Source organism: Notolepis coatsorum (assembly GCF_963971535.1).
Source record: "Notolepis coatsorum genome assembly, chromosome: 10".
Lineage (NCBI taxonomy): Eukaryota > Metazoa > Chordata > Actinopteri > Aulopiformes > Paralepididae > Notolepis > Notolepis coatsorum.
In genome coordinates this window covers 79,340,253-79,368,035 of record NC_140174.1, presented here as the reverse complement: position 1 = coordinate 79,368,035, position 27,783 = coordinate 79,340,253, and the positions used below count along the sequence as shown (strand labels likewise).

The window sequence follows — 27,783 nt, the reverse complement described above, 5'->3', positions numbered from 1 at the left end:
GCCCGTGCATGCGCATGAGATCCCGCCTTGAGCGGAGCTCAATATATATAAGTCACCGCCCCTTATTCAGTATCTACCAATAGCTCAATTGGCAAGGACACATGGCTGTGGATCCTATGGCTTGTTTGCTGGCGAGTTCGAATCCCATCAAAAATATTTTTTAACGTGATTTTTTTTTAACGTGTATTATTTCGCCGGTTAAGGTTATTTCGCCGGTTAAGGTTAGGCATGGTTAAGGTTAAGGTTAAGGTTAGGCATTGTTTCGGAGTTGGTTAAGGTTAGAACGGTTAAGTTTAGGCGCTGTTAAGGAGCTGGTTAAGGTTAGAGTTTGTCAAAGAGAATGGCAATATAATTTCTATGGTTAAGGTTAGGCATGGTTTCGGAGTTGGTTAAGGTTAGAACGGTTAAGTTTAGGCGTTGTTAAGGAGCTGGTTAAGGTTAGAGTTTGTCAAAGAGAATGGCAATAGACAGCCTATTTCCGCGCGACCTGGGCGCTGGGCGGCGGAAAATGAAAGGCGCATTACTGCATGCCACTACGGTAAATTTTTGCACTGCTTGCTTGGCATAAAGCTACACGCGTGCTGGCACCCAAATTAATCTCACATCTGATCCTATTCTCCTCACCCTAAAAATCGCCTGTGCTATTTCCAAAATAATATCCTGTCTTGTTTCTGACTGTGTATGTTTTATACTAATTAATGCACTACTTCAAGTTGCTTTAATAGTTGTCATACAGAAGTACAGAATACTTTCATACAAAATGCTTCTTACTGTTACGCTCCAGAGACTGTGCTAGACAAGATAGTATCAAATAACATAGTATAGCATGTAATTTAGAAGAAGACAATGAGGTCACAGTGTTCGGTATAGACATATGTACAATGTTCTGAGTTACTTGAATCTGACGCTATTAACACCTTGTTTGACTTGATTGTTTCCACCCAATTGATAGCTAACAAAATAGCCATCAACTCACCCGTGTACACAGACAATTTATTACTCACCCTCTCCTTTACCATAATATTTATTTCTGGGCTTATAAATGCAACCCCCACCCTGTTACTGGTTGTCTTTGAGGCGTCTGTGTACACTTTAAGATGTTCTCCATACTTCCTTTCTATATAACTATTGACTTCATATTTATCCAACACTTCCTCACCTCTCTCCCTCCTTCTTTCCAATAAATGTAAATCCACCTCCACCTCCTCAAACAACCATGGTGGAACAGCAGACAATGGTACCGTCGGGCTTATCACCATCTCCCCTATCCCTATCTCACTACTTGCATTCCCTATTGTCCACCCAAAACTCTTGAACTCTTTCTTTTATTTTTCTTGACATGCTAGTAATACCTTTTGAGTGGGGTGATTCTCGTTATGGCCCTTTAGGTTTACCCAATATGTTAACGCTATTTGATTTCTTCTGAACTCCAAAGGTGCTTCATTTACTTCCACTTGCAATGCAGATACTGGGGTTGTTCTGATCACGCCACAGCACAGTCTTAATGCCCGATACTGAATTGTATCTAGTTTCTTTAATAATGTTTTTGATGCAGACTGATATACGATGCAGCCATAGTCTATAGCAGACCTAATTAATCCTATATACACAGTTTTCAAATAATTCCTACCTGCACCCCACTCCCTACCCCTCAGGCATCTTACAATATTCAATATTCTTTTACATTTAGCAACAACTTTCCCAATATGGGTTGCCCAAGTAATTATTTTATCGAACCAAATCCCTAGGTATTTAAAGCACTCTACTCTCTCTAAACTTTCCCCATATAATAAGCCGCTAACCCTGCAAGATTCAAACTTAAATAGACTCAGCTACCATATGCACAGCTGCACTGAATCAGGTGCAATCAAGCCCACACACACATGGAAATTACTTCTAAAACCAATGCTGGTTTAATTCTAGATATCCCTCAAATCAGCAGATTTCTTTTTATATTTAAGGAAATATATGAAACTATATTTATATTATCATTGACTGATCATCAAGGATGGATGACATGAAACATTATATTATTGATGGCCATTATCAAAGGAAAACTCAATGTAGAAGAAAAAGAAGAAGAAGAAGAAGAAGAAGAAGAAGAAGAAGAAGAAGAAGAAGAAGAAGAAGAAGAAGAAGAAGAAGAAGAAGAAGAAGAAGAAGAAGAAGAAGAAGAAGAAGAAGGAGGAGGAGGAGAAGAAGAAGAAGAAGAAGAAGAAGAAGAAGAAGAAGAAGAAGAAGAAGAAGAAGAAGAAGAAGAAGAAGAAGAAGAAGAAGAAGAAGAAGAAGAAGAAGAAGAAGAAGGGATGTGTCTGTGTGGCCATGCGAGCCACATCAGTAGCCTCCACACAGTTGAATGTTTAAAGGCATCTTATCTGCGCTACACCTTCCCAGGGTTCATGGATGAGTTACTGCTGCATCCCTGGCAACTGACTAGCACTGCAGATCTCCATTGAAATAAACCAGTGAATCAATGAATGAGTAAGCGAGCGAGTGAGTGAATGAATTGCTTGGTTCTGTCGCAAACAAATCCTGAACGAAATGCATCCTTAGCGAGGCAGTAAAGATGGCGGCGCCGGCGTTCTGTTTTTGTTCAGACTGAGGCTACAAAGTGTGACGCGTCTCTCTTCTGACCAGTCAGTGGTCTGCAATGTTTCACATGACTTTTCTGGTACCACTTCTACCCAATAGGGTCGCTTGGAACCGAGTAGGGTATATCTGCAGAGCCGCAAGCCGCAAGCCAACTTTATTATTATGATAAAAAACAGCGGTGACGCGGTATTCAGCCTAACTCTGCGGTGAGCGTGATGCAACAGCGATACCGCGGTAATGCGGTTATCACGGCAGCTCTAATTGTACCCATTCTGCAATCTGTTAAATAAATAAAAAGAAAGTTTGACTGGCCGCCGAGCCATACTGTAGTGTACATGGTGACTGCTTGACTTAAAAAAATAAATAAAATAAAAATATTAATAAACATATTTAATAATTCTTTTTTAATAATTTTTTTTTGGCTTCCCCTGTTATTTTACCCACACGACGCCACTGGTAACACGACTGCAGCAGTCTTTTGCACACATTGAAGGACCTGGGTCTGATCAGGAAGAACAACCTGCTCTGTCCCTTCCTGTAGAGGGCCTCTGTGTTGTCCAATCAGTCTAGTTTGTTTTTCAAGTGTATTGCAAGGAACTTGTAGGTCTCCACCAGCTCCACCTCCTCCCCTCGGCACATCTGATCGACCTGCCCTGCAGTCTGACGTATTGTGGTCTGTTGGTGAGGAAGTCAGTGATCCAAGCCACCAGGCCATGCTCAGGCCGCATTACTGTGAGCTTCTCGGTTAGCCACAAAAGCTGGATGGTGTTAAAGGCACTGGAGATGTCAAAGATCATGATTCTCACTGTACTGCACGGCCTCTCCAGGTGCGTGTAGCTTTTATGGAGCATGTAGATGATGGCGTCCTCCACCCCGATTTTGCCTGTTATGGGCTTGAGGTGTTGCAGGACCAGCCTCTCAAAGATCATGATGTGTGACATCAGGGGGACTGGCCTTCTTGGGCACAGGGACAATGCAGGAGATCTTCCAGAGCTGGGGCACCTTCTCCAGCCTCAGGGAGAGGTTGAAGAGGTGCTGAAACTGTGCTGAAATAACTTTTTTGTTAGGGTTTCCAACCCTCTGGGTTTGGCTCAGAAACTCCATAATCAGCCTCTGTCTCCGGGAAAGGAGAGAATCCAAACCTGGAGATTTCTTTTACTCGCTTTAAAAGTTAAATATTAACACTTCTATTAATTAACCCTTTTACTGCAGCACTACCAAAAGGTTAACCCTTTCACTGCGACAATACACAGACGGTTAACCCTTTCATTGTCACACGACAGCAGGTTAACCCTTTCACTGCCACACTACAGAAGGTTAACCCTTTACTATCACACTACCGACGGTTAGTGATAGTAAAGGGTTAACCTTCTCTAGTGTGGCAGTGAAAGGGTTAAACTGTAAGGTCCCCCAATTGGGGGTAAAAGGAGTAAAGACCCTAACCCTACCCAAACAGCAGTCAAAGTGTATATTTTCAGCACTATGTTTGTTTACCGATGATAAATGTTTTTTTTCTAAAATAAGAATTTCTCTGAATAATGTGAATTATATCGCTCTTTTATCGGAAAAACACGAGGACATGACTAAATCCAGATGTAACACTGCCATTGGAAAGAGGAGCTTTTTCCCTATCCATAGATGTATGACTTGGCCATAATAATGTCATTATTTTATAGTTCATAATAAAATTTTGAATGTATAATTCAAATGGATTATAATTCAGTACTGTATCTACAAATCCTTCTGTTTAATCATCTTCCCTTTATTCATTTGCTTAGATATTTTGTACACTTGGTCTCAAGAAGGTGCTGAATGAGCTCAGTGAGTCAAATCTCTACACCCGCAGTTTTAACATGGTGTTATTCACTGTCAAAGATCCAAAGAAAATTTTGAATTTATAGTCTCCTTTGTTTCATTACGATTTACTCAAGCATAGTAAGAGACACAATATTCCTGAGACTGGGAATACATTCCCTGAGGTCCATAGATGTTCATAGATACCAAGAACATGCAAATAGACCTTGTAGAAGTGGAGTAATCTTCCATTTACTTGGGCATGTACTTTTAGACGAATTTTCTGAAAATAGGGCTACAGCTTAACAGGGTAATAGTTGTGATGATTTCAGCGACCAGTCACAGCTGTAGAAGTATAATTGAATGTGGGTGCGATGGTATGGTTTTTAAACCATGGCTCGAGTGCGTACCTGTCAGAAAGCGACTCCGGAGACGTTTATTGGACACTGCAGGCACGTGCACACATAGAGGCCAAGGGGTGCTTGAGCACCTGCCTTTTTGAGCCTCATCAAAAAAGTGCCCTTTTTGAAGATATTTTTATTTTTTTCGTTACGCATATAGACTGCCCTTCCAACTGAAAAATGTCAGGATAGAATCAAAATATTAGGTAAAGAGAATGAGATGTCCCATATTCCATTGCAGTTTGCATGGCCTCAACAGCGTGCCTCTCCACGGACCTATATATTTTATGCATAGCGTGGGTGGTGATGATGATGATGATGATAGAAACCGCTGTGGCGCATACAGTTGAATGCTGGTATTACACTCATTGAGGGACACGAAGAAGTCAAGTCCGATGGGATTTGGGAATCTCAAATACAAATCGGGATTGGAATAAAAAATGCATTTATATTAAACAATACAGAATTTACAGCACTTCTTGGGGTCTATAGGGTAAGCACTTATTCCCTCCCCCCTGAACATTTATGGAGATGTATGGGCCTTTTAAGTCAGTGATAAAAGTGTCTTTCAAGGATAAGTGAGCTCCTGCACTGATATTATAGTTCAATATTCAATATTTGATCACCAAAACCCCCCAACAAGCATAAAAAAAGGGCCCCCCGCCCGAAAAGGGCCCTTAGATAATCGTGCACGCGCGCTACGCTCGCTCTGTTAATATATACACACAAGTGTAGTGCCCTTTTCAGCCTCTGAGCACCTGCCCCTCTAATGTCCTGTGCACGTCCCTGTCCCACGGTGTATATAAAAAACAAGATCTAATATAAACATAAAGTAACATATATTACACTATAAACATAAAGTAACATATGGACAGTATACAGGACTACAGTATATACAATGTAGACAGTATGCTAAACAAAGTGAATGCATGAGTGAATGTAAATATAGAGGTAAACGAGAACTTAGTGCAAAACTTTTAGCAGCAGTGGTACATAGTAAGTATGAATAATAAATAATTGTATTATTAATTTCTCTCTGTCTCCTTCTAGTGGTTGTGGTGCTGACCAATGCGGAGGACTCCGTGGCTCTGTTAGTGGAGGCTGAGAGACAAGGACTGATGAACGGAGAGTATGTGTTCTTCCTGGTGCAGCATTTTGAGGTCAGTGGCAGAGTGGTGAGTAAGACCAGCCACGTTTAATACTCTATAACATTTTCATATAGGACATTCCTGTTCTCAACACTGGTCTCTGGTAGGACATTCCTGTTCTAAACACTGGTGTCTGGTAGGACATTCCTGTTCTAAACATTTGTGTCTGGTAGGACATTCCTGTTCTAAACGCTGGTGTCTGGTAGGACATTCCTGTTCTAAACACATGTGTCTGGTAGGATATTCCTGTTCTAAACACTGTTGTCTGGTAGGAATGTGTGTATGTTATGAACTGTATGTTATGGACCTATATGGCCTATATGGTGAAATGTATTACAATTTCATGGAGTATGCTAGTAAGTCCCTTATGGACAGTTAAGCCATCTCTCCAGAATTTAGGAAGCTTATTATGGAGTGTTTTGATAGACATTTCATCATTAGGTTTTCTCCAACGGGAACAGGGGAGGGGTCCCGATAGAGTTTATCTTGGGTCCACAAACCAAGGGAAGGTTTCCTTTGTTAGGGTAATCCCAATAGGGGAAACAGCGTCACAAGATAGGCATTGCAATGGGTGGGTCAAGCGCGACACATCAACAATCATTTCATTCAAAGCACATAATTTTCTTTCTAGTCACTTTCTGTAAATTCATAAAAAGTATAATTATTAATTATCAATTATTAACAATATAATTAAGTACATCATACATCAATTCAACACAATGTTAGTATACCTTCTGAATATATAAAAAGTACACTTTATTTTTGACTTTGGCAAATTCAAATTGAGAGGTTCCATCCATTGTGGGGGAATGATTTTAGAATGAGAATGATGCCTTATTTATATAACGACTGTACATTCCAATCTGATCTAAAAAATTAACTTACACTTCCTAGGGGCCACCATCTCTAACATTGGTGCTACATAATACTGATCAACCTCAGGGAAAAACAACAACAACAACATCCTTTACCGTTATTAGTTCCATCCCTCTGGGAGAAAAAAACTATGCTTATTAACTTTAGAAAATTTACTTTCTTCTTTGAGCAGGATAACCTGTGGAAATACGCCTTCAATGACAAGATGAACCTGGCTGCCATCAGAGCTTTTGACATGGCCTTCATGATTGGCCAGAAGTCATACGAGGGCTACGACTACCATGACTTCAACGAGCAAGTGTATGAGAAGCTGAAGAATCCCCCTTTTAGAAGCAACCTGACGTCTCAAAGAGAGGTTGGCGCTTCCCGCGGGACCAGGAGTCACACATAGTAGAAACATTTGAAAGTCTGATTTTATTAGTCTGCTCTAGCTTGTTTGACTTGTTTGTCTTTATATAACATCAATGTGCCTCATGTATTTTTACCCTGGTAAATTGATAAAATTCAGTGGTAGAAATCATTATGTACCGGTACTTAATTTGCTGTTCAAAGCAAATATGTATACTTACTGTAGCTTACATACTTTTCAAATTCCTTATCTATATTTTTACATTTCAGGTTAGCCCTTACGCTGCCTACCTGCATGACGCAGTGCTTCTTTATGCTATGGGACTGAAGGGCGTTCTCAAAGATGGCAAAGACCCGCATGACGGACGGCAGCTGCTACTCCGACTGAAATACAGGCACAACATACAATTTTATGGTACACAGTACATTTACACTCATAGATATGCAAAGCACTCTTTCACATAAATATCGTTTTTTCACTTGCCTGGCTAGTTTGATCAAAATGAAAAACACCATTTTCAGAATTACTTTGTGTAGAGAGGCTTAATAGCTTGTCATTGCAGGAGCCTCTGGGTTAGTCCACTTTGATGAAGACGGGGAGAGAAACGTGGACTACTCAATTTATGACCTACAACATACTGAAGATACCACAAAATTTGTGCCCATCCTTCATTTTGACAGTCACAGCAAAGCTATCCGGTAACAATCACTCATTGATTGAAATGCTTATAAGTTTGTTTTTATTTACAACACCTAAATTATAACTAGCAATTCATACGATGTCATGCTCATCATTATATAATCTGCAAGTTCTGTAATTCTGAAAATGTTTAGTTAAATGTTCACTATAAATTGGAATAATACAAAAGAGAAACTTAAAGTAACAATGCAATGCACCATTTTAGGCCGACTTCGAAGTTTGCATCAGTGATCTGGCCTAAAGGGAGACCTCCTTCTGATAACCCAGAATGTGGCTTCAAGAATGAACTCTGTGAATGGCAAATCAATGGTACGTTTTAAGTATTACACATACACACACATTTCTTGTGGAAAAAACGACAGTATATTATTTCTCTTGTTGCATAGTAATAGAGGCCTCTCTTCCAGAGAGTTGTTTCTCTTCCAACATGGCTGACTATAACCATTGGTAACCACTTTGGAAATGAATGACTACATTCTGTGTAGTGGTAGAGCATTGAAAACATTGTAGAAGCATGATATTACTGTTCCATTGTGACTTGTTTAAAGGTAAGTAAAAATAAAAGAAAAAATATTTATTGATGAAACTGTTCTTCCAACATGGAGGGGAAATAGGCATTCCAAACATTCTTTGAAAGGCCTCTATTGGACGATGCATTTTGTGTATTCATTACATATAGGCCTAAGCATAACTTTGCTAACCCATGAAATACCATTTAGATAACATTTGTGTATATATAGTAATAATAATAATAATAATAATAATAATAATAATGATGATGATGATGATGATGATGATGATGATGATAATGATGATGATGATGATGATGATGATGATGATGATGATGATAATAATAATAATAATAATAATAATAATAATAATAATAATAATAATAATAATAATAATAATAATAATAATAATAATAATAATAATAATAATAATAATAATAATAATAATAATAATAATAATAATAATAATAATAATAATAATAAATAATAATAATAATAATAATAATAATAATAATAATAATAATAATAATAATAATAATAATAATAATAATAATAATAATAATAATAATAATAATAATAATAAATACATAAATAAATAAATACATCCACAGAGATTTTAGAAAAGTGCAGAATAAGAGTATTTCTTTTCCCCCCAAAAAAGTATTGATTACATTTACATTTTGTCATTTGACGCTTTTATCCAAAGCGACTTACTGTACAAGTTCTGTACGACAAGTCAGCAGGAAGGATACAACTCTTTCGGCTGAGTAACAATGTTGAAGCTTGAGTGCTGCAGTTTTGAGTGCATAGTAATAGAGACATATTAGTATATTAGGAAGAGTGCATGATAGTAGAAGACAGTGAGAAGGTTAGTGTTTTTTTTTGTAAAAGAATATTTAATTCAGATATTAATTGAAGAAGTGTGTCCTTAGTCGACGGCGAAAGATTGGCTGTCCTAACTGTGGTGGGAAGTTCGTTTCACCATTGTGGAGCAAAGGACAGAGAATAGGTGGCTCCTCTTTGATGACGCTCCCGGAGCTCGGATAGGAGTGGGTCTGAGGCAGCCAGAAGATGTAGAGCGGAGGTGTCTTGAGGGTGTGTAGTTAGAGACCATTGACCGGAGGTAGGCGGGAGCTGTTCCCTTTGCTGCGTGATATGCCAGGTCAAGGACCTTGAAGCGGTGATGGGGAGCCAGTGCAGGTCCCTAAGAAGTGGGGTAACATGGGCTGACTTTGGACTTTGGTAGTGTTAGATTTCGACCATAATCAGCCAGTATCACCTCTTCGTCTGTGTTCGTGTAGTTTCTGCGTTGTGTTTATCTCTCTCTCCGAAGTCGACCTTCTCATACTCGTACATCGAAAGTCATCCCCCTTATATGCGATGAATGAATGAAAACTTTATTTAACAGATTGCAGAATGGGTACAATACAGTACGGCTCAATACATACAATTGTTAAGGGGATGCAGACCTGAGAAAGACGTTTGTCTTGTTTCCATCAGGGTCCCCCATTTTCAATTCATATAGACATTTATGACATACACAACATACATGACATTTATGGCATAGGGACATATAGGTATTTAGTACTGATACATTTGTGACATAAACGGTATTCCAATATACAGTACTGTTACCCCTAGATCCTGACAGAGTATATACATATGATGGGGAGGGGACTGTACATTAGGGGGGGTGGGTGGGTGGGAGAGAAATATACATACGGCGGGGAGGGAATATAATACATGCGGTGGGGAGGAGACTGTCTATTAGGAGGTGGTGGGGGTTTTGGGCATTTACGGTGGCCAGTTTCGAATTGCAGCCTCCCGTAGGTGCTCTTTAAGAGCGGTTTTGAATGTGGGCAGGGATTCACATTCCTTTACAGCTTTGGGTAGGGCATTCCACATTGTTGTGGCATAATTGCGAAACGTGTTTAGTCCCTTGTTTGAGCCGAATCTGGGTTTAACATGATTTGTTGAGCTTCCTCTGGTGTAGTGGTTGTGGTATTCACTGACCTTTGGGAAGTATTTTGACATGTACATGGGCACCCCGGTCGTATAGTGTATCTTGTAGACCAGGCCCATTGCAAGTTGCTGTACTCTGTCGTCTACTCTAAGCCATCCTAGGTTGTCAAAGTGGGCAGGGGTGAGGTGGGTTCTGGGGTTCAGGTCAAGTAGTAGTCTGACCAGTTTGTTTTGTGATGTTTGTAATTTTGTTTTAAGCGCCTTTGAGGTGCTTTGGTACCATGAGGTGCACGCATAGTCATAGTACCCTTGAATGAGTGCTCCTGATCCGTAATCATAAGAATTTGACACTGGCAAGGTGATACCTTTCTTGGAATTTTTTTTTCCAGCGGCTAAGTGGTGCAGTGGGCAAGGCACTCACCACTAACGCAGGAGATGCTAGGTTCGAGCCCAGCTCTCGGCGTTGCTTCCGGCTTGGCTGGTCGTTCATACTAATACAATTGGCAGTATTAGGGGGTGGGAAAACCGGTGGGTGGGGATCGGACGTTGTGGACAGCAACTCCTACAGGTCGGTTGGTGCGCCTGTACAGCAGAATCAGGAAGCACCGGGGGCAGCGTGAGCCTCCCACGCGTTACTCCTCGCCGCTGAGAGATCGCGCTGTGCAGGTGAAAAGATGCGACGGCTGCCTCCTCGTGTACCAGAAGGGACACGTGATGCAAGGCTTGGTCCACATTGCAGCCGACCAGTGGGAGGCATGGTCTAACAACGTTCGAGACAGGGGAGGGTAGAATTGGACAATACGAAATTGGGATGGGAGAAAAATAGAAAATGGGGAGAAAAAGTAGATAAAAAAAAATTGTTTATTCCATAAACAAAGCCTCTGTACGAGATGGAAAACAGTGCTGTATTGTCCTTGAAAAGTCTTTGACGGGAAAACTAAATTAATTATTCTATCGTCTCTTCTGCTTTTAGTCCAATGGTGGTTGAGAATCGTTAGCCAAAACCCTTCTTTGTTAGCTGAAGCTAGCCTCCTCGTGGCATAGGAGGGGGGAGGGGAGGCCCCTGCCACCACCCTCTAGTTAGTGCTCTGTCTCTCTGTCCACATCTGCTCGTATCAGCCTTGCGTCCTATTCTAACTTACACTGCAAGAAAACTCACAGCTATAAACTATAGTCCTTAGCAACGGCTGACCGCCCCTAGCAACCGCTACTTCTCCTGACCTACGACCCAGATTTCTCTGTCTCTCTATCTGTGAAAAAAGTAGTAGAACGTGCTCACCTCACTAGACTTGACACTGGGTGTTGTAACCTCTGATATCATACATAAAAAGAGGGAAACAGTTTTTCCAAATTAGGCTGCCAATATATTTGGAAAAACCTGGAGTGCGTGCCTGGACATTGTTTCGGTCTCTCTATCTGCCTTCCCTGTGACAACGGTTATGTTGATATTAAAACACCTCTCAGCCTCTCACTCCACTCAGCTGATCACGTCCCCCTGTCTGCACAGTTTGGCTGGAGACACACATACACGACTGATATTATCCTCTTAAAACTAATATCTATATAGGTTATAAACCAAATGCAAATCATCGATTTCCTTCAGTAGGTTGGAGATCAGGCGGGTGGCTGCATTCTGAATGAGTTGAAGTGGCTTGGTGGCGGTGGGCGAGACATGAATGTTGATTGGACAAGGAGTTTAGTGGCTTCTTTTGTCACAAAGGGGCGGATCCTTCTGACGTTGCTCAGGAGGAATCTGCAGGTTCTGGTTGTACATTCTCTACTGTGATGGAAAGGTTGGTCAGCGTGACGCAATTTTGTTTTGCTTATAGGTTCAGTTTGAGATGGTTGGTCGTCATCCGAGCGGAGATGTCATTGGGGAGGGGGGGGGGGCACACCCATCTGAAGGGGACGGCAGGGTCCTTCTTCATGATACCTGATACCACTCCTATTCCTGCGAGGGATGAGAGGAAGATCTGATGGTTGACTGTGTTGAAGGCTGCCAACAGGTCCAGGAGGATCAGGACTGATGAGAGGCCCTTCGCTCTTTTTAAGTGAAGAGCGTCTGTGACTGCTATGAGGGCAGAGGGTCCATCTGGCATGTAGTGGGATGGTTCAACGTTACCAGTGTCAAGGCCTCTGCATCTGTAATGGGAGAGAAAGATGACAGGGTAAAGGATGAGGTTCTCGATTCAGCATTTGGAATGGGTGGAGGTTGGGAGAAGCAGCTGTGGATGTTCTCCACTTTTTTCTCAAAGTATATTGCAAAGTCTTCGGCAGAAAGAGGGGAGGGGTGGAGGCGGAGGGAGGAGGGAGGACATGATGGCATGGAGTTTGCAAAGGTTCTTAACCGAGGCCTCGATCTTATGGTGAAAGAAAGAAGCTTTGGCAGTAGTAATGGTTTTGGAGAAAGCTAACAAGAGGTTGTTGTGATAGGTGGTGATGTGACCAGTGAGGCGTGTCTTTCTATAATTCCTCTCGGCCGCTCTCAGGACCAGTCTTTCTTCTCTCACTGCATCCGACAGCCATGGACTGGGTGGGGAACGGCGGGCAGGCTTCCCGGCGAGGGGGCAGAGCTTGTCGAAGGAGGTTGAGAATGCTGAGAGGAGGGTGGAGGTTGCCGTATCTGGGGGGAGAGCAGAGAACGTCTCACTCAAAGGTAGAGTGGATAGGATGTCGGAGGAGAGGGTGGAGCGCAAGTTGCATCGGAATGAGTTTGGGTTGGAGTGGATGGTTTGGGGTTATTGATTGATTGATTGAAAACTTTATTAACAGATTGCAGAATGGGTACAATACAGTACAGCTCAATACACACAATTGTTAAGGGGATGCAGACCAGAGAAAGACTTTCGTCTTGTTTACATCAGGGTCCCCCATTTTCAATTCATCAGGACATATATGACATACATGACATACAGATAGACAGTACTGCTACATCTTTTTTTGATCCACTTTTTCTCCCATTTTTCTATATTTTCTCCCATCCCAATTTCGTATCATCCAATTCAACCCTCCCCTGTCACGAACGCTGTTTCTTGCCTCCCACAAGCCGGCTGCAATGTGGACTAAGTCATACATAGCACAAGTCCCCTCCGGTACTTGAGGTAACAGCAGTCGCATCTTTTCACCTGCGCAGCTCGATCTCTCAGTGTCGAGGAGTAACGCGTGGGAGGCTCACGCTGCCCCCGACACTTCCTGATTCTACTGCGCAGGCGCACCAACCGACTTGTAGGAGTCGCTTGTTCACAACGTTCGATCCCCACCCTTCAGTTTTCCCTCCCCGTAATACGGCCAATGTGTATTACTGCGGACGACCAGCTAAACTGAAAACAATGTGGAGAGCTGGATTCGAACACGCGAATCCTAGCGTCTCCACACTGGTGGCGAGTGCCTTGCCCACTACACCACCTAGCCGCCCCGACAGTACTGCTACATCTATACATTTATGACATACCAGATTTGCAAATACAGTACTGTTTGTGATACAAAAAGAGTCAAGAAAAGGGAGTATATACATTTGACGTAGAAACTGTACATTGGAGGAGGTTCGGTGGGGTTGTGTGGGGGGGGGGGGGGGTTGGGTACATTGGGATATTGACAACCATACTGGGTAATTTACATTATAAAGCATAATAGTTAGTGAGAAGGATATAAAGAGGTTGTCTGATACATTGAGGGGAGTTACCGTGGTGTTACTTATGCTGGAGTCACGGGAGAATATGAGATCCAAGGCGCTGCCTGCTTTGTGAGTGGGAAGCATGGCAGTGAAAGTCAGGTCAAAGTATTGTGAGATGACTGTATCTGACTGAGATGAGTCAGGCAGGTTGAATGATTAATCAATGTTGTTTACATGTATCCCCTCCCATTTCCCCATGTGGAATGCACCTGATTGGATATAACGACATGCTGGTGCTCTAGTGTAACATCTAGTGGCTGAATGTTATCTATAGCACCTTTAAGTTAATTAATTTAAATGGATACATTTAGAATTTTTCTTCACAACACACTTTATAGAAAGGGGAAAAAAGGTTTCCTCTCAGAAATGTGGATATCGGCCTGTCAGTGTTGTCCCCCTTGAATGTCTTTATTTGACCCAGACATCTCTCTGCTGATGCTGCTGGTGGCGTTCCCTATCATCGGCCTGCTGGCCTTGCTGTGGATCGGGTTCCTCATGCTGCAGAAACTGAAGCTCCAGACGCGCCTGGACGACTCCTGCTGGTGGCTCATCAACTTCAGTGACATCACCATCGTCAAAGATCTTAAAGTACAGTATGAGCAATCAGCCTGATCTCACATAAAATATGTAAATAAAGTGCTTATCGACCACAGGAAAAAGGTACATATTGTACATTCCGTTATATAGCCATAAATCATATATTGACGTATTTACAAAAATGTACAATGTGTACGTAGATGAAGTAATATACATATTCAAACATTTTAATCTTTTAACGTTTTCAAAATATGTTTGAGTTGCCCTGCTGGGGAACAAACCCAGCGTGCGGGAGGCAAGTACCTTTACCTCAAGAATGCCAAGACACACCCTAACCCTAACCTTAACCACACTGTTACCTTAAATTAACCATAACCATAACCATAATCATAACTTTCTATCTTAACCATAACCGTTAAACATTAAAACAAACAAAGGCGGTCGGATGGCGTAGCGGAGATTGTGCTCGTCACCAATGCAAGAGGCTGCGGTCTCGACTCCCGGAGTCAGCATTGCCTGCGGCTTGGGCCGATCTTCATACTAACTCGTTTGGCTGAGTTAGCGGGAGGGAAGTCGAGGGTGGTAATCTGGCGTTGTGGACAGCGACGCCTACAGGTCAGGTCTGGGCGCCTGCTCAGCGAAAGGCAGGAAATGGTGAAGGCAGCGTGACCTCCCACGCGTTACGCTTCACCAATGAGAGTCCTCGCTGCCAGGTGAAAAGAGAGCCGCTGGCTGTCTCCACATGTCTCGGAGGAAGCGTGTGGTAGACTTCAGGGTTCCCTTGTACCAACCAGTAGGAGGAACATGCGCACAACAACCAGGTAGGGGAGGGGGGGAATTGGCATAACAACTAAAATTGGGATGGGGAGAAAAATAGAAAAATCAGGCGGAGAAAAATTGGATACAAAAAAAAACATTAAAACAAACCATCATCATACTGTTGCTGTGTTTGTATCAGGGTGGGTCTAGTGGTGAGACCATGCACTTGCCCGCAACCACAATCATTGTTGGGCCGACTCCTGGTCGCTGTGATTGGTTTTGGACTTTTGCCAAGACAAAACATAAATATGTTACTTATACAATGTAAATGTAAATGCATGCATGTGTGTGACACCTCCAGGGAGTGCAGGCTCTGTCTCTGAGCACCACCGCCAGTAAAAGTGTGAGTGGCGGCTCCCAGTCCGTTCTATCCTGTAACAGCTATGGCATGAAGGACAAAACAGGCAAAGATCATATCTACTCCACCATAGGCCTCTACCAGGTACGCTCTCCAATTACCACTACAAGTCTGCAACAAGTGGGCATGTAACATTAGTAACATTGGTGATGCACTGATACTGTACCACTTTTTCTATTTGACTTATTTGCTCAGAGTTCATTAACAAAACCTGCATATAATATATAACATTTCTGAGTAGAGCTCAGCTACCTAATTGAATACCAGGGAATGTATGGTCTTTACGTGTGGATGTAGAGTACCCATCTGCTGTGGTTAATGTAGTGATTCATTTGGGACAGGGAAATCAAGTGGCTGTTAAATATGTGGAAAATCAAGTCATCAGTGATATCCGGAAACCCTCCATCATCAATGAGTTCCATATGGTAAAGTTCCACATGTTCTTCTAAAATGTAAAACATGTGTTAACCCATTTAGACCTAAATGTCTGCTAATAATGCATTATATAGCCTGCATACACAAATGTGTTTCCCGGTTTCAATTAAAGGGGAAAACCTTTCAAGTCAAAGCTTAATATCTGTTGTTCCAGTGGTCTAGTAGTACAGTCCAATCAGCATGTTCCAGTGGTCTAGTACAGTCCAATCAACATTTCCGAGCATCGAAACCAGAGCAGTACAGTGTAATGCATATGGGACCTGAGTTTTCAGAGCTCTCCCAGCTCTAGTACAATTCATTAGAGCAGGGGTTCTCAAACCTTTTTTATACCACAACCCCATTTTATTTAGAATTATTTTTGGCGACCCCACACTTAATGTATCGCCTAATTTCAACGTGGAATTAAGGAATATCAAAATAAAAGCACACGTTGTTGAACTTGATCATGCATATTTATTAGAACATTTAATTACAGCACTATGTTATCAATACACATTTATAAAACGAGGCATATTTAACCAAAAGAAAAATAGATAAAAAAATAACATTTCTTGCCAATGCGCCACTATCACCTACCCACGACCCCACTTTGGGTCGCGACCCGTAGTTTGAGAACCGCTGCATTAAGGTAACTGAAAATTGCTATAACGTTCAAAAAACACTGAAATGTTCATACTGTATATTTCCAGATCTACATATCAATAGTGTTAGGGTTAAGTGTCATGATTGCTCTGATGGATTGAATCAGAGCTGGGAGCTCAGTCAACTCAAGTATTTAAAAACACAACTCCTATTGGTGAGATTTTTATTAGAAGAGTATTGATGCCATCCAAATAGTTGAACATAACCGGAATTATCCATTGAATTCAATAGCATTCCCCTTTAAGACGTGTTGGTGAGTCATTGCAAATTGTATGTGTGCCATTACCAATGGAATTATGTTCTCTGCCTAATCACTGAACTCCTTAAGACAGATGAGAGAGATGAAACATGAGAACTTGGTGCAGTTCTTTGGAGTATGCATCGAGCCACCAAACATCTGCTTGATCATGCAGTACTGCAAGAAAGGGAGTCTTAAGGTTAGTAGGTTAGACCAATTGTTTTCAACCTGTGTGCCGTGCCACTGGTGCCTGATGTTGCTTATAGGGGAAATATCTCTAATGACAACATAATCATGACATTTGAGACTATCTGCATAATTCATTACCCTGACTATAAATTGGTGGACCCACCCACATTCCACTCCATGTGATCTTCATCATCCTGCACAAATCTGTACCGTAGTATAGTAGGGCTGGGAGATATACTGTATGGATATTTGTCATCTTATCAGTCTTATCATATATTCCATATACCATATTGCCCGAATATAATATTACCCTGATTATAAGAAACCCCCCTACCCCCACCCATCATTTCATGAAGATAAAATCTAAAAAGAACGCAATCGATTAGCTTATTCATTCATCAATTAGCTTTAATTAATCAATTATCTGTGCTTTTTGGAGCCAGGGACACCCTCTACCTAACAAACACATTGAATAAAACAATATTTTATATATATACACAGTATATATAATATATCATCCATATAGCGATTCTAGAAGTCCTGCTTTCACATGCCTGAGCTGCTCTTCAGTTACACCATATCTTCCAAGACACATTGGTTGGAAATCCTGTAGTACTAAATTAGGATGTGTGCAGATGAAGGCTGATGGCAACTTCTACAATGGCTACCACTTAATGTGTTTGAGCTTGAACATCTTACTCCATAATATTGATTCTTCTTCTTCTTTGTTGTTGTTCTGACTTCAGGATGTTCTGAGGAACACAGACATTGAGCTGGATTGGATGTTTAAACTGTCCTTTGCTTATGACATTGTCAACGTGAGTCCATTCACTTATACAGTAGCATTTTCAGGTTATTTAAAGTTTTGTTCATTTAATTTCACCATATCACCTTATTATCACTATCAACCGTTTCTCAAATGAGGACAGTGTCCAGAATTGAACAAAAGCATTACATGTTTTCATAATTTGTACACTTTCATACCTTAAAGCTACTACCTTGAAACATGCTTGAACACAATAAGGTGCTATGAACTCATCCTCTCCCCAGGGAATGGAGTATATTCACAAGAGCAGCCTGAAGTCCCATGGGAACCTGATGCCCAGCAACTGTCTGGTGGACAGTCGTCTGCAGGTGAAGCTCTCTGGCTTCGGACTGTGGGAGTTCAAACTCGGGAGCAAAATCAAACTGGTCTCGCTAGAACATACAAAATATGAAGGTTTGTGCAGGATTATAGATTGGTCATTAAAAGCGAAAGCTTTCAATTGATAGCTTTCTACTGAACACACAGAGAGGAAATTGGTCTTATTGATCTATCTTCTTGTCTGACTCTGGGGAAGACGGTAAGCGCATTTCCCATAATGTTGGTGTGATACCAACTTTCTCTCTGTGCGTTATGTAGAAAGATATCTGGTTGCAAGCTAGCCTAGCTTAGCACAAATTAATGGAAGTGGATACAGACCACTTAAAACTCCTGGAGAGGTGTTTCTGGCGAACAGCTATAGGCTAGCTGGTCCGTATCCGCATCCATTAATTTGTGCTAAGCTAGGCTAGCTTTCTACTGAATGGAAAGAGAGGCAATTGGTATCTATCTTCTTGTCTGACTCTGGAGAAGACAGTAAGCCCATTCACATAATTCACATAATTTTGGCGTGTTTCTTTAATAAAGGTCCCATATTTTGGAAAATGTGTTTTAGTCTGAAATATTATATAGGCACTGGGGAAGAATGACATAAGTACTTCTTGCTGTTTGGCCAGGGTTAAAAGTTAAAAAGTTAAAAGTATAAAAATCAATTAGCTTTAATTAATAAATTAGCTGTACTTTTTGGAGCCAGGGACACCACCTGCCTACTGCCCAGTTTGTGAAAGTATTTTACTTTTGGGTGTGGGGTAGCCAGGCAGGGAAGGAAATAATGAATACACATTTTTAATGAATTAAAATGGCCTGCTCAATGCAAGGGAAGAAGACGGTCCTAAAAAACAAATAATACAAACTTGATTTGTGATTTATTCATATGATGATTGATTTAGACTAGTTTATTCATATAAAACGTGATTCAGACTTTCACCGCATAACACTTGATTCAGACTATAGTTTCTCCACATAACACTTGATTCAGACTATAGTTTCTCCACATAAAACTTGATTCAGACTATAGTTTCTCCACATAAAACTTGATTCAGACTATAGCTTCTCCACATAAAACTTGATTCAGACTATAGTTTCTCCACATAAAACTTGATTCAGACTAGTTTCTCCACATAACACTTGATTCAGACTATAGTTTCTCCACATAAAACTTGATTCAGACTAGTTTCTCCACATATAACTTAAACAAAGAATTCACAAATTGTCGAAAAATATGGGACCTTTAAAAACACAGTATGGGACCTTTAAAAGCACAGAGGGTGATTTAAGATGTCTTTAAAATTAACGTCTTCAGTAACTGTTTTGTAGACATGTTCTGGATGGCTCCGGAGCTCCTGAGACAAGTCATTCTCCCGTGTAACGGAACGCCCAAGGCTGATATCTACAGCTTTTCCATCATCATGCGGGAACTCATCTACAGCTCTGAGTCTGGCCCATATCACGACATCAACCTGGAGTCAAAAGGTTAGCACTGTACAACTATGAAGTCTGAATTATTCATTCATAATTCCTAAGGTCACACAATTAAAGTAATAATCTCAAAGATATTCATTTAAACATGTGCTAGCTACTATCCAGCAGTGGTTGGTCCTGCAGAGAGGGTGGGCGGAGCTAACGCGACAGGCTCGCTCTTCCTCAACCCATGTGGCTTAACTGCTTTTCTTCAGGCCTCTGTTATCATGGCCGAACACACAAAGAAAAGATTAACTATAGAACTACAGACTGTCAGCCATAGAACTATAGACTGTCAGCCATAGAACTATAGACTGTCAACCATAGAACTATAGACCGTCAACCATAGAACTATAGACCATCAGCCGTAGAACTATAGACTGTCAGCCATGGAACTACAGAGCGTCAGCAAGAAAAAGCAAAGCGTGAGCATTGGCGCCAAATGATGATGTCACACAGGCCACACTGTTTGGTTTGGTCCAAAAACACACCTGCAAGTACCGCTTATCGTCATAGGTGGCGCCAAAGACAATGAAATGGAGATCTTCGAGATTGTTACTTTAAAAAGAAAAAGCCCTATTTCTTACTTGCCGATAATGATGTTGATCAGTAGAGTCCTTTGTCAGCACAATGAATGCTGTTCCTCATACTAGCTCGGTTACTAGATATTTAGCCACAAACCAATGCAAAGTCACTGGGGTCACATATTATGGAATGGGTTTTGCCTAGTCTTGGTATGGATTCGGCAGTCTGAAATGTTATTCTTCACTTGCACAATGTGGGCGCGTCATATCCGGTTAGGTCTTTAGCCCTGTAGACTTCTTCTGGTCCCATCACAATACATTGAGTTTAGCAACTTTTCTCCTGTCAATTAAACAACTTTATCGTCACTTTTTTCTAAGGTTTTTGGGCTGTATTTCATGTAAAAAAGTTTACTGCTTTATAAATACTTACTTACTTACTTACTGTTAGAGTTAGCCACATTAGCTTTTAGCTCCGCCTAAATCCAATACATTAATCTGTTAGATATGGGGCATGAAATGAGACATATAACTCAATTAGTATCGGCGTGGCATCTGTTAGACCCACGTTTGATATTCTGGAAAGAAAAAAGTGACGATGAAGTTGTTTAATTGACGGGAGAAAAGTTGCTAAACTCAATGTATTGTGATGGGACCAGAAGAAGTCTACGGGGCTAAAGATGTAATCGGATATGACGCCCCCACATTGTGCAAGTGGGGAATAGGAGCACAGGAGCCTGTGAGGTCTCACTGAAACGTACTCCACAGTGCACACAAAGTACATTTCAGTCAGCCGCAGTCAGCATCTACAGACAGGAGCTTGTCCTCATTGACTTTGCATCAGTTTGTAACTAACTGGAGCTAGGATGGATTAGGCTGAGAAAGAGGACTCATCGTCATGGTGGTGAGTAAGAAATAGGACCAGGGGTCCAAAACTCTCGTCTTGTCTCCAGAGATCATCAAACAGTTGCGTACACCGCTCCTTGGGGAACCCCTCCGACCGACGCTGTCTGACCAGCTGTGTGACGAGAACATCAACGACTTGCTGAAGGCCTGCTGGAGCGAGAACCCAGATCTCAGGCCGCCCTTCGGCTCCATACGGAGACGGCTGAAGGAGACTAGCCCTGAAAGGTCAGAGAGAAGAGGAAAATACCTCGGACCTCTCATATCTCCTGGCCCTTTGGCTGTTGTTTTAAGAGACACTGTTAAGACCGTCGTCCTAGTGTCTTTATACTAGTTGATCATATTAGTCAAGGCTGTAAGACATAGAATATGTATTTTAACACAGAACTATATGACATGATAATATTTTCCCATCACAGCAGTATTAAAAATGCTTTCATATTTATTTTCCAATGTCCATGTTCTAATCTAGATGGTCATTAACATTTAATTTCAAACCAATCAAGAATGTTTTGTGTTCATCCTCTACAAGCATGTCCATTTCCAATCCATGTACTGTAGCTACTTCCTTCAAATGTAATACAATATGCCTGTTACATACATTTAAAAATATATATCTTTGTATTTCAGTCATGCCAATATACTCGACAACATGGTCGACAAGCTGGAGAAATATGCAAACCACCTTGAGGAAGTGGTGGAGGAGAGGACCAATCAGCTCACAGCAGAGAAGGTCCGTGCAGACAAGCTTCTCTCCAGCATGTTACCAAGGTAACAAACATTATAGAATGATTGAATTCAACACCATTGTCAATCGGGATGTCAATTATATATAGTTCCTTTTTCTATGAATGGCATTGCTATAGTAAGGGTGTCCTTGGGCTTTATTATAGTGGGACATTGGCTCAGGAGGTAGAGCGATTGTATTTTAATCTGAAGGCAACAGAGGAAGAGGACAAGGAGGGGGAGAAAGAAACCCGCATCGCAAATATCACACACGGAGCCAACAGAGGTAGTGATCAACTTGTCAGACGTACAGCTTACTGATGCGCAGAACAAGGTATTATCCAATGGTCTCTCATTCTCCCCTACCAATCTTCCCAATGACTTTGAATTAAAAACAGACTTGTTTCGTTTTTATAGGAATCTACACATTAAGGCAGGGGTGGGCAACTTTGTATATGGTGAGGGCCACAAAATTTCCACAATCAATCTGGGGGGCCGCATTGTTTATCGGCAGTCCCGCCAGTAGTACCCCATCACTCAAATAGCCCATACTAGTCACAGATGTGATAAATAAGGTATATAAACAATTATAATTTGTTGTAACTTTGTTTTTATTCCATTTCAAATGCATTTAGTAATGCAATTTCAACTTTATGAATTTATAAACAGCTGAATTTAAAAGTATTGCTGTGTAACCCCAAATATATACAAAAATGATCAATTCTAATTAAGCCTTCTAATAAAATAAATGTATGAACTTAAAGCCCACTGCTCAACAAACACAAAGCAGCATTCCTAAATCAGTAAATCAAAAGTGCAATAATAAATGATTTTGTTAAATGTATAAACTTTTATCCTGCTACTAAACAAAACATTATAACACTGAAATGCATGTTATGGATATGAAGCACTCAGGAATGTTTTGTTTAGTAGCAGGATAAAAGTGTATACATTTAACAAAATAATTTATTATTGCACTTTTGATTTACTGTTGTAGTGAAATGCAGCAGGAATGCTTGTTTGTGTTATAGTGTTATCTGAACACTACAAAAGTAAACAAGTAAAGTGCAAGTAAAGTAAAGTGCAATACATGCCTCCCATTGACCCTTTATCAAACTGGCATGACATTCACCCTCGCCCCACAGTGGGTCAATAATGGTTATAATAATAATAATAATAATAATAATAATAATAATAATAATAATAATAATAATAATAATAATAATAATAATAATAATAATAATAATAATAATGGTCCCCTCTCTACACCTCTTCATCATCTCCTCCCCCCCTGTCTTTAATGAGACACTTGTGGTCTCTCTTGTTGGCGCACAATAGCAGGAATGTCAACTTCAATGTTTGTGCATGCGATCTGCATCAGATGAAATAATGTTTCATCTGACAGCCTGTTTCTCTCCTTTGACTTGATGTGCTTCATGTTTGAGAAATTGCTCTCGCATATGTATGTGCTCCCAAACATACTGGCCATAGAGAGAGCAAAGTCCCTGAGGAGTGGGAAGCGGGGCTCAGGTAGCAGTTTCCAAAACGAAATTCCCCTCTCATTTCTCTTTGCTTGAAAAAAAGGATCTGACTGTAGCTCGCACAGTTCAAGCTGCAGTTTAAGGTGCAAAGTGATATCCGTGAGGAAGGCCATGTCACAGAGAAACGCTGTATCTCTGAGTTTAGTGCAGTATGTGCTTGTGTCGCTCGTCAGTTGCTCATCCAAGAATGTGGGGATTTCTTTACGCAGCGCAAAAAACCTCTCCAAGCACTTCCCACGGCTCAGCCATCGGATTTCTGTGTGTAGCTGCAAGTCGCCATAATCAGTGTCCATCTCTTCCAAAAAGGAGACAAACTTTCTATGGTTTAGTGACCTGTTGCCTCCACAAATTAGATTGGTAACCAAATCCATAACATAGCTGTAGTCAAGCTTCTTGGCACAGAGAGCCTCCTATATCAGATACAAAAAAAAAAAACGATTTAATGACTCTCGCATATAATTTGACTACACTCGACTCGCATTGGTCATTATTAGTGACCCACAATAGATGGAAATTATGTTAGCGAACTTACCTGATGTATAATGCAGTGCAGCATTGGACACTCAACGCCACTCTGCCTTAGAAGCCCGGCGAATCCTGTGCGTTTTCCTTTCATTGCCGGTGCTCCATCGGTAACAACAGCCAACAGTTTATCAAAACCCCCATATTGCTGCGGCACTTTCAACAGCGTTGAATATGTCCACACTAGGGCTGACCCCTATTAGTAAAATAGTCGACTAATCGATCGAAAGGAGCCATAGTCGACTGCCAACTCTTCTTAGTAAAAAAAAAAAAAAAAAAAAAAAAAAAAAAATATATTATTATAATTTTTTTTTTTTTTTTTTTTATTGGCCTGGGGCCGCATGGAACGTCGGTGAGGGCCGCATGCGGCCCGCGGGCCGCCAGTTGCCCCTCCCTGCATTAAGGCATGGTATAAGCAGAATCCACAGTGTGTGTTTACCCCAGTTAGTCAAAATATTATTACTCCTTGTACTCCTTTTAAGCCTAAATCATATTTTTGTCCAGTAGTACAGAATACTACGTTGAGCACATTCGAGAAAAAAGTAAATTATGAAGTAAAGAAATTAACTAATAGCAAGACACATGTCCACCATAATTTGACTAAAAACGAACAAGATGCCCTCAAAGAACTCTCAGATAATAGAAATATTGTCATTAAGAGAGCCGACAAGGGAGGAGCCATAGTGGTTTGGGGTGTAGAACAATACGTTAAAGAGGCGTCCCGACAACTTCAGGACACTACTTTTTATCTCCCTCTTACTTCTAACCCGTCAACTATATTAGCAGAAGAACTTAAAGACTTGCTAGTTAGGTCGAAATAAGATAACCTTATCTCTGACCAAGAATTTAAGTTCTTATACAATGATAACCCTCGTATGGCCTCCTTCTATTTATTGCCTAAGATACATAAAAACCTTACTGAACCACCAGGGAGACCAGTGATTTCAGGGAACGATAGCCTAACTGAACCTATATCTAAATACGTAGATTTTTTTATTATCTTCCAACGCTTCCAGCTTATTTACAGGACACTACAGATGTTCTCAATAAAATCAAAGAGCAAGGTAATATTGGACCAGGCACTTACTTGGCGACAATGGATGTAGAAGCCCTTTACACCAGTATTGCCCATGACAAAGGCATGACAGCCATGAGACATTTTTTAGATACTCGCACTGACCCACAGGACCCCCCTACAGATTTGTTGGTCGAACTAACTAAATTTACTTTACTTAACAATGTGTTTTTATTTCAGGACAAAATGTATCGACAGGTAAAAGGCTGTGCTATGGGTGCATGTTTTAGCCCTTCATATGCAGGCTTGTTTATGGGAAAATGGGAGGAGGACTATGTGTTCAACACTCAAAACGTATTTAAAGATAAGATCATCTGGTGGGCCAGATATATAGATGACATCATTATGTGGTGGAAAGGCACTATTGATGAATTGAAAGCTTTTCATAGTTATTTGAACAACACTAACCCAAATATAAAACTGTCTCTAGATTTTAGTCCTGATAAGATCCATTTTCTGGACTTAGAAATGACTAAAGATTTGAATGGTGACCTACATACGTCATTGTACAGGAAGTTAACGCATAAAAATACTATTTTACATGCAGAGAGCTTCCATCCCTCTACTTTGATCAACAATGTTCCGTACGGCCAATTTAAAAGAGTACGTAGAATCTGTGACAGTGAGGCTGATTTTAGAGAAAAGAGCGGCGAAATGTATGATCGCTTTAGAGAACGTGGCTATACACATAATACTCTTAAAACAGCTATATCTGAAGCCGCTACTGTAGAACGCGACTCCCTCTTAAAAAGAAAGACACTGAAAGAGAAAACCGATAGGGTGTTTTTCTCTACCACTTATAGTACTAAGGCCTTTGCTGTTCGCAATATAATTAAAAAGAATTGGAGCTTGATCCAATGTGATGAGGCCCTGTCTAACATATTCCCTGACCCGCCCCTCTGTACATTTAGGAGAGCTCCCAATCTCGGAGATAAATTAGTACGAAGCCATCTAACCATGTAGATGTCAAATCTACATGGTTACCAAAGCCTCCTATAGGAACGTATAGATGTGGTCACTGCAAACAATGCGATGTGGTGATAAGATCAAAAGGTTTTACCCACCCAGTTACAAAACAGACATATACTTCTAACAGCTTTATTAATTGTCAAACGACACATGTTATTTATATACCGTCTTGTTCCAAATGTGACTCTTTTTATGTTGGTCGTACGAAACGCCGCCTACTTGATCGACTGGCAGATCATAAATATGCTATCAAAACTAACAACATGGATTATGCAATGGCTAAACATATTCATGAAGTTCACCATAGTACCTCTGCTTTATTTACAGCTATCGGAATTGACAGTGTTCCGCTCACGTCTAGAGGAGGAAATAGACAAAGAATTCTAAACCAGAAAGAAAGTCGCTGGATCGATAGACTACAGGCCACCTCACTCCCAGGTCTAAATGATTCCATAGACATGGTATCATTTTTATAGGCCAGTAGATCACTTTATTTATTTATTGTATTTATACATTGTTATTTATTGTATTTTGATAGACTACAGGCCACCTCATTGCAGGTTTAAATGACTCTACGGACATACTGTCACTTTTATAGGCTAAGTAGATTACATTATAGTATTATAATTTTTTGTCTTGCATTACTCAATGCTCTTACATTGTTGTTTTTTGATAATTTTTGATAATCGTTTATATTATTATTGATCTATTCTATGTTTGTTTTGACTCATTTCTTTATGTTGTTATAATATTTTGAGTTTGTGTGTATATATACTTATATAATATACAAATTTGTTTATTTCTATTTAGTATTATTGTATATTTCTTCAACTCAAGTTGAGAATGTTGCTTTGCCTTCATTTATTTGGGACCAGCTGTCCCCCATTGTAATTAGTCACTCCCTGAGTTATGTTTTTTCCTTTTTTCCTCTATTTAGTCACAGTATTGTTTTTGTCACAGCTACAACACCCTGAAGAAGGCCATGTAGGCCGAAACATGTCGGTTTTTTAAAAAGATCTTTCTAAATAATGTAAGCCAATAAATAAAGGCTTTTTAAAAATTGTAGAGCTGCCTTGGATCTCAACCTTTCTTCTATAAGCGAATCCTACCCCGGATTTAATCCAAAGAGCACCTACCCGAAACAAAATAAGAACGCTGAAGCCCTCTCCATATCCTCTGTTTTGGTCAATTATATATAGTTCCTTTTTCTATGAATGGCATTGCTATAGTAAGGGTGTCCTTGGGCTTTATTATAGTGGGACATTGGCTCAGGAGGTAGAGCGATTGTATTGTAATCTGAAGGCACCTTGCATGGTTGCCTCCACGCCTGAATTTCCCCAAGGGGATCAACAAAGGAATATCATATTTTACCATGAATGGGTGAATGCGAGGCATAAGTTGTAAAGTTCTTTGTGTAAAGGTGCTAAGTAAATGCTGTCCATTTACCATTTATATACATTTCTGTCACTCTCATAATGAGTAAACCATTTAATATTAAATGGTTATACAGTTGTGTTTGGCGGAATAGACTCTCAGATGCTCTCAGTGCAAATAATAATAATAATAAACATTATTTGTATAGCACCTTTCATATAAGAAGTGCTTCACAGCAGTAAAGATGTAATACTGACAATTGAGACAGTATAGCAGAGAGACATCTAGAAATGATAAAATACATTGATGGGGTGAAGACTGTGAATAGT

At 40.5% G+C, this 27,783-nt stretch overlaps 1 protein-coding gene across 1 annotated transcript in view; it reads left to right on the top strand.

Moving 5' to 3' along the window:
- gucy2g (guanylate cyclase 2g) overlaps positions 1-27,783 on the top strand; it is a gene marked incomplete at both ends in the record, with an annotated part of 130,867 nt that overhangs the window by 65,919 nt on the left and 37,165 nt on the right. The window contains 14 exons of the mRNA XM_084323068.1: positions 5,838-5,947; positions 6,984-7,166; positions 7,430-7,574; positions 7,723-7,858; positions 8,065-8,168; positions 14,425-14,591; positions 15,661-15,801; positions 16,059-16,142; positions 17,127-17,231; positions 17,968-18,039; positions 18,272-18,440; positions 19,680-19,835; positions 21,298-21,475; positions 21,878-22,018. Coding sequence (XP_084179194.1) covers positions 5,838-5,947; positions 6,984-7,166; positions 7,430-7,574; positions 7,723-7,858; positions 8,065-8,168; positions 14,425-14,591; positions 15,661-15,801; positions 16,059-16,142; positions 17,127-17,231; positions 17,968-18,039; positions 18,272-18,440; positions 19,680-19,835; positions 21,298-21,475; positions 21,878-22,018 — 1,891 coding nt within the window. The remainder of the gene's footprint in view (positions 1-5,837; positions 5,948-6,983; positions 7,167-7,429; positions 7,575-7,722; positions 7,859-8,064; positions 8,169-14,424; positions 14,592-15,660; positions 15,802-16,058; positions 16,143-17,126; positions 17,232-17,967; positions 18,040-18,271; positions 18,441-19,679; positions 19,836-21,297; positions 21,476-21,877; positions 22,019-27,783) is intronic.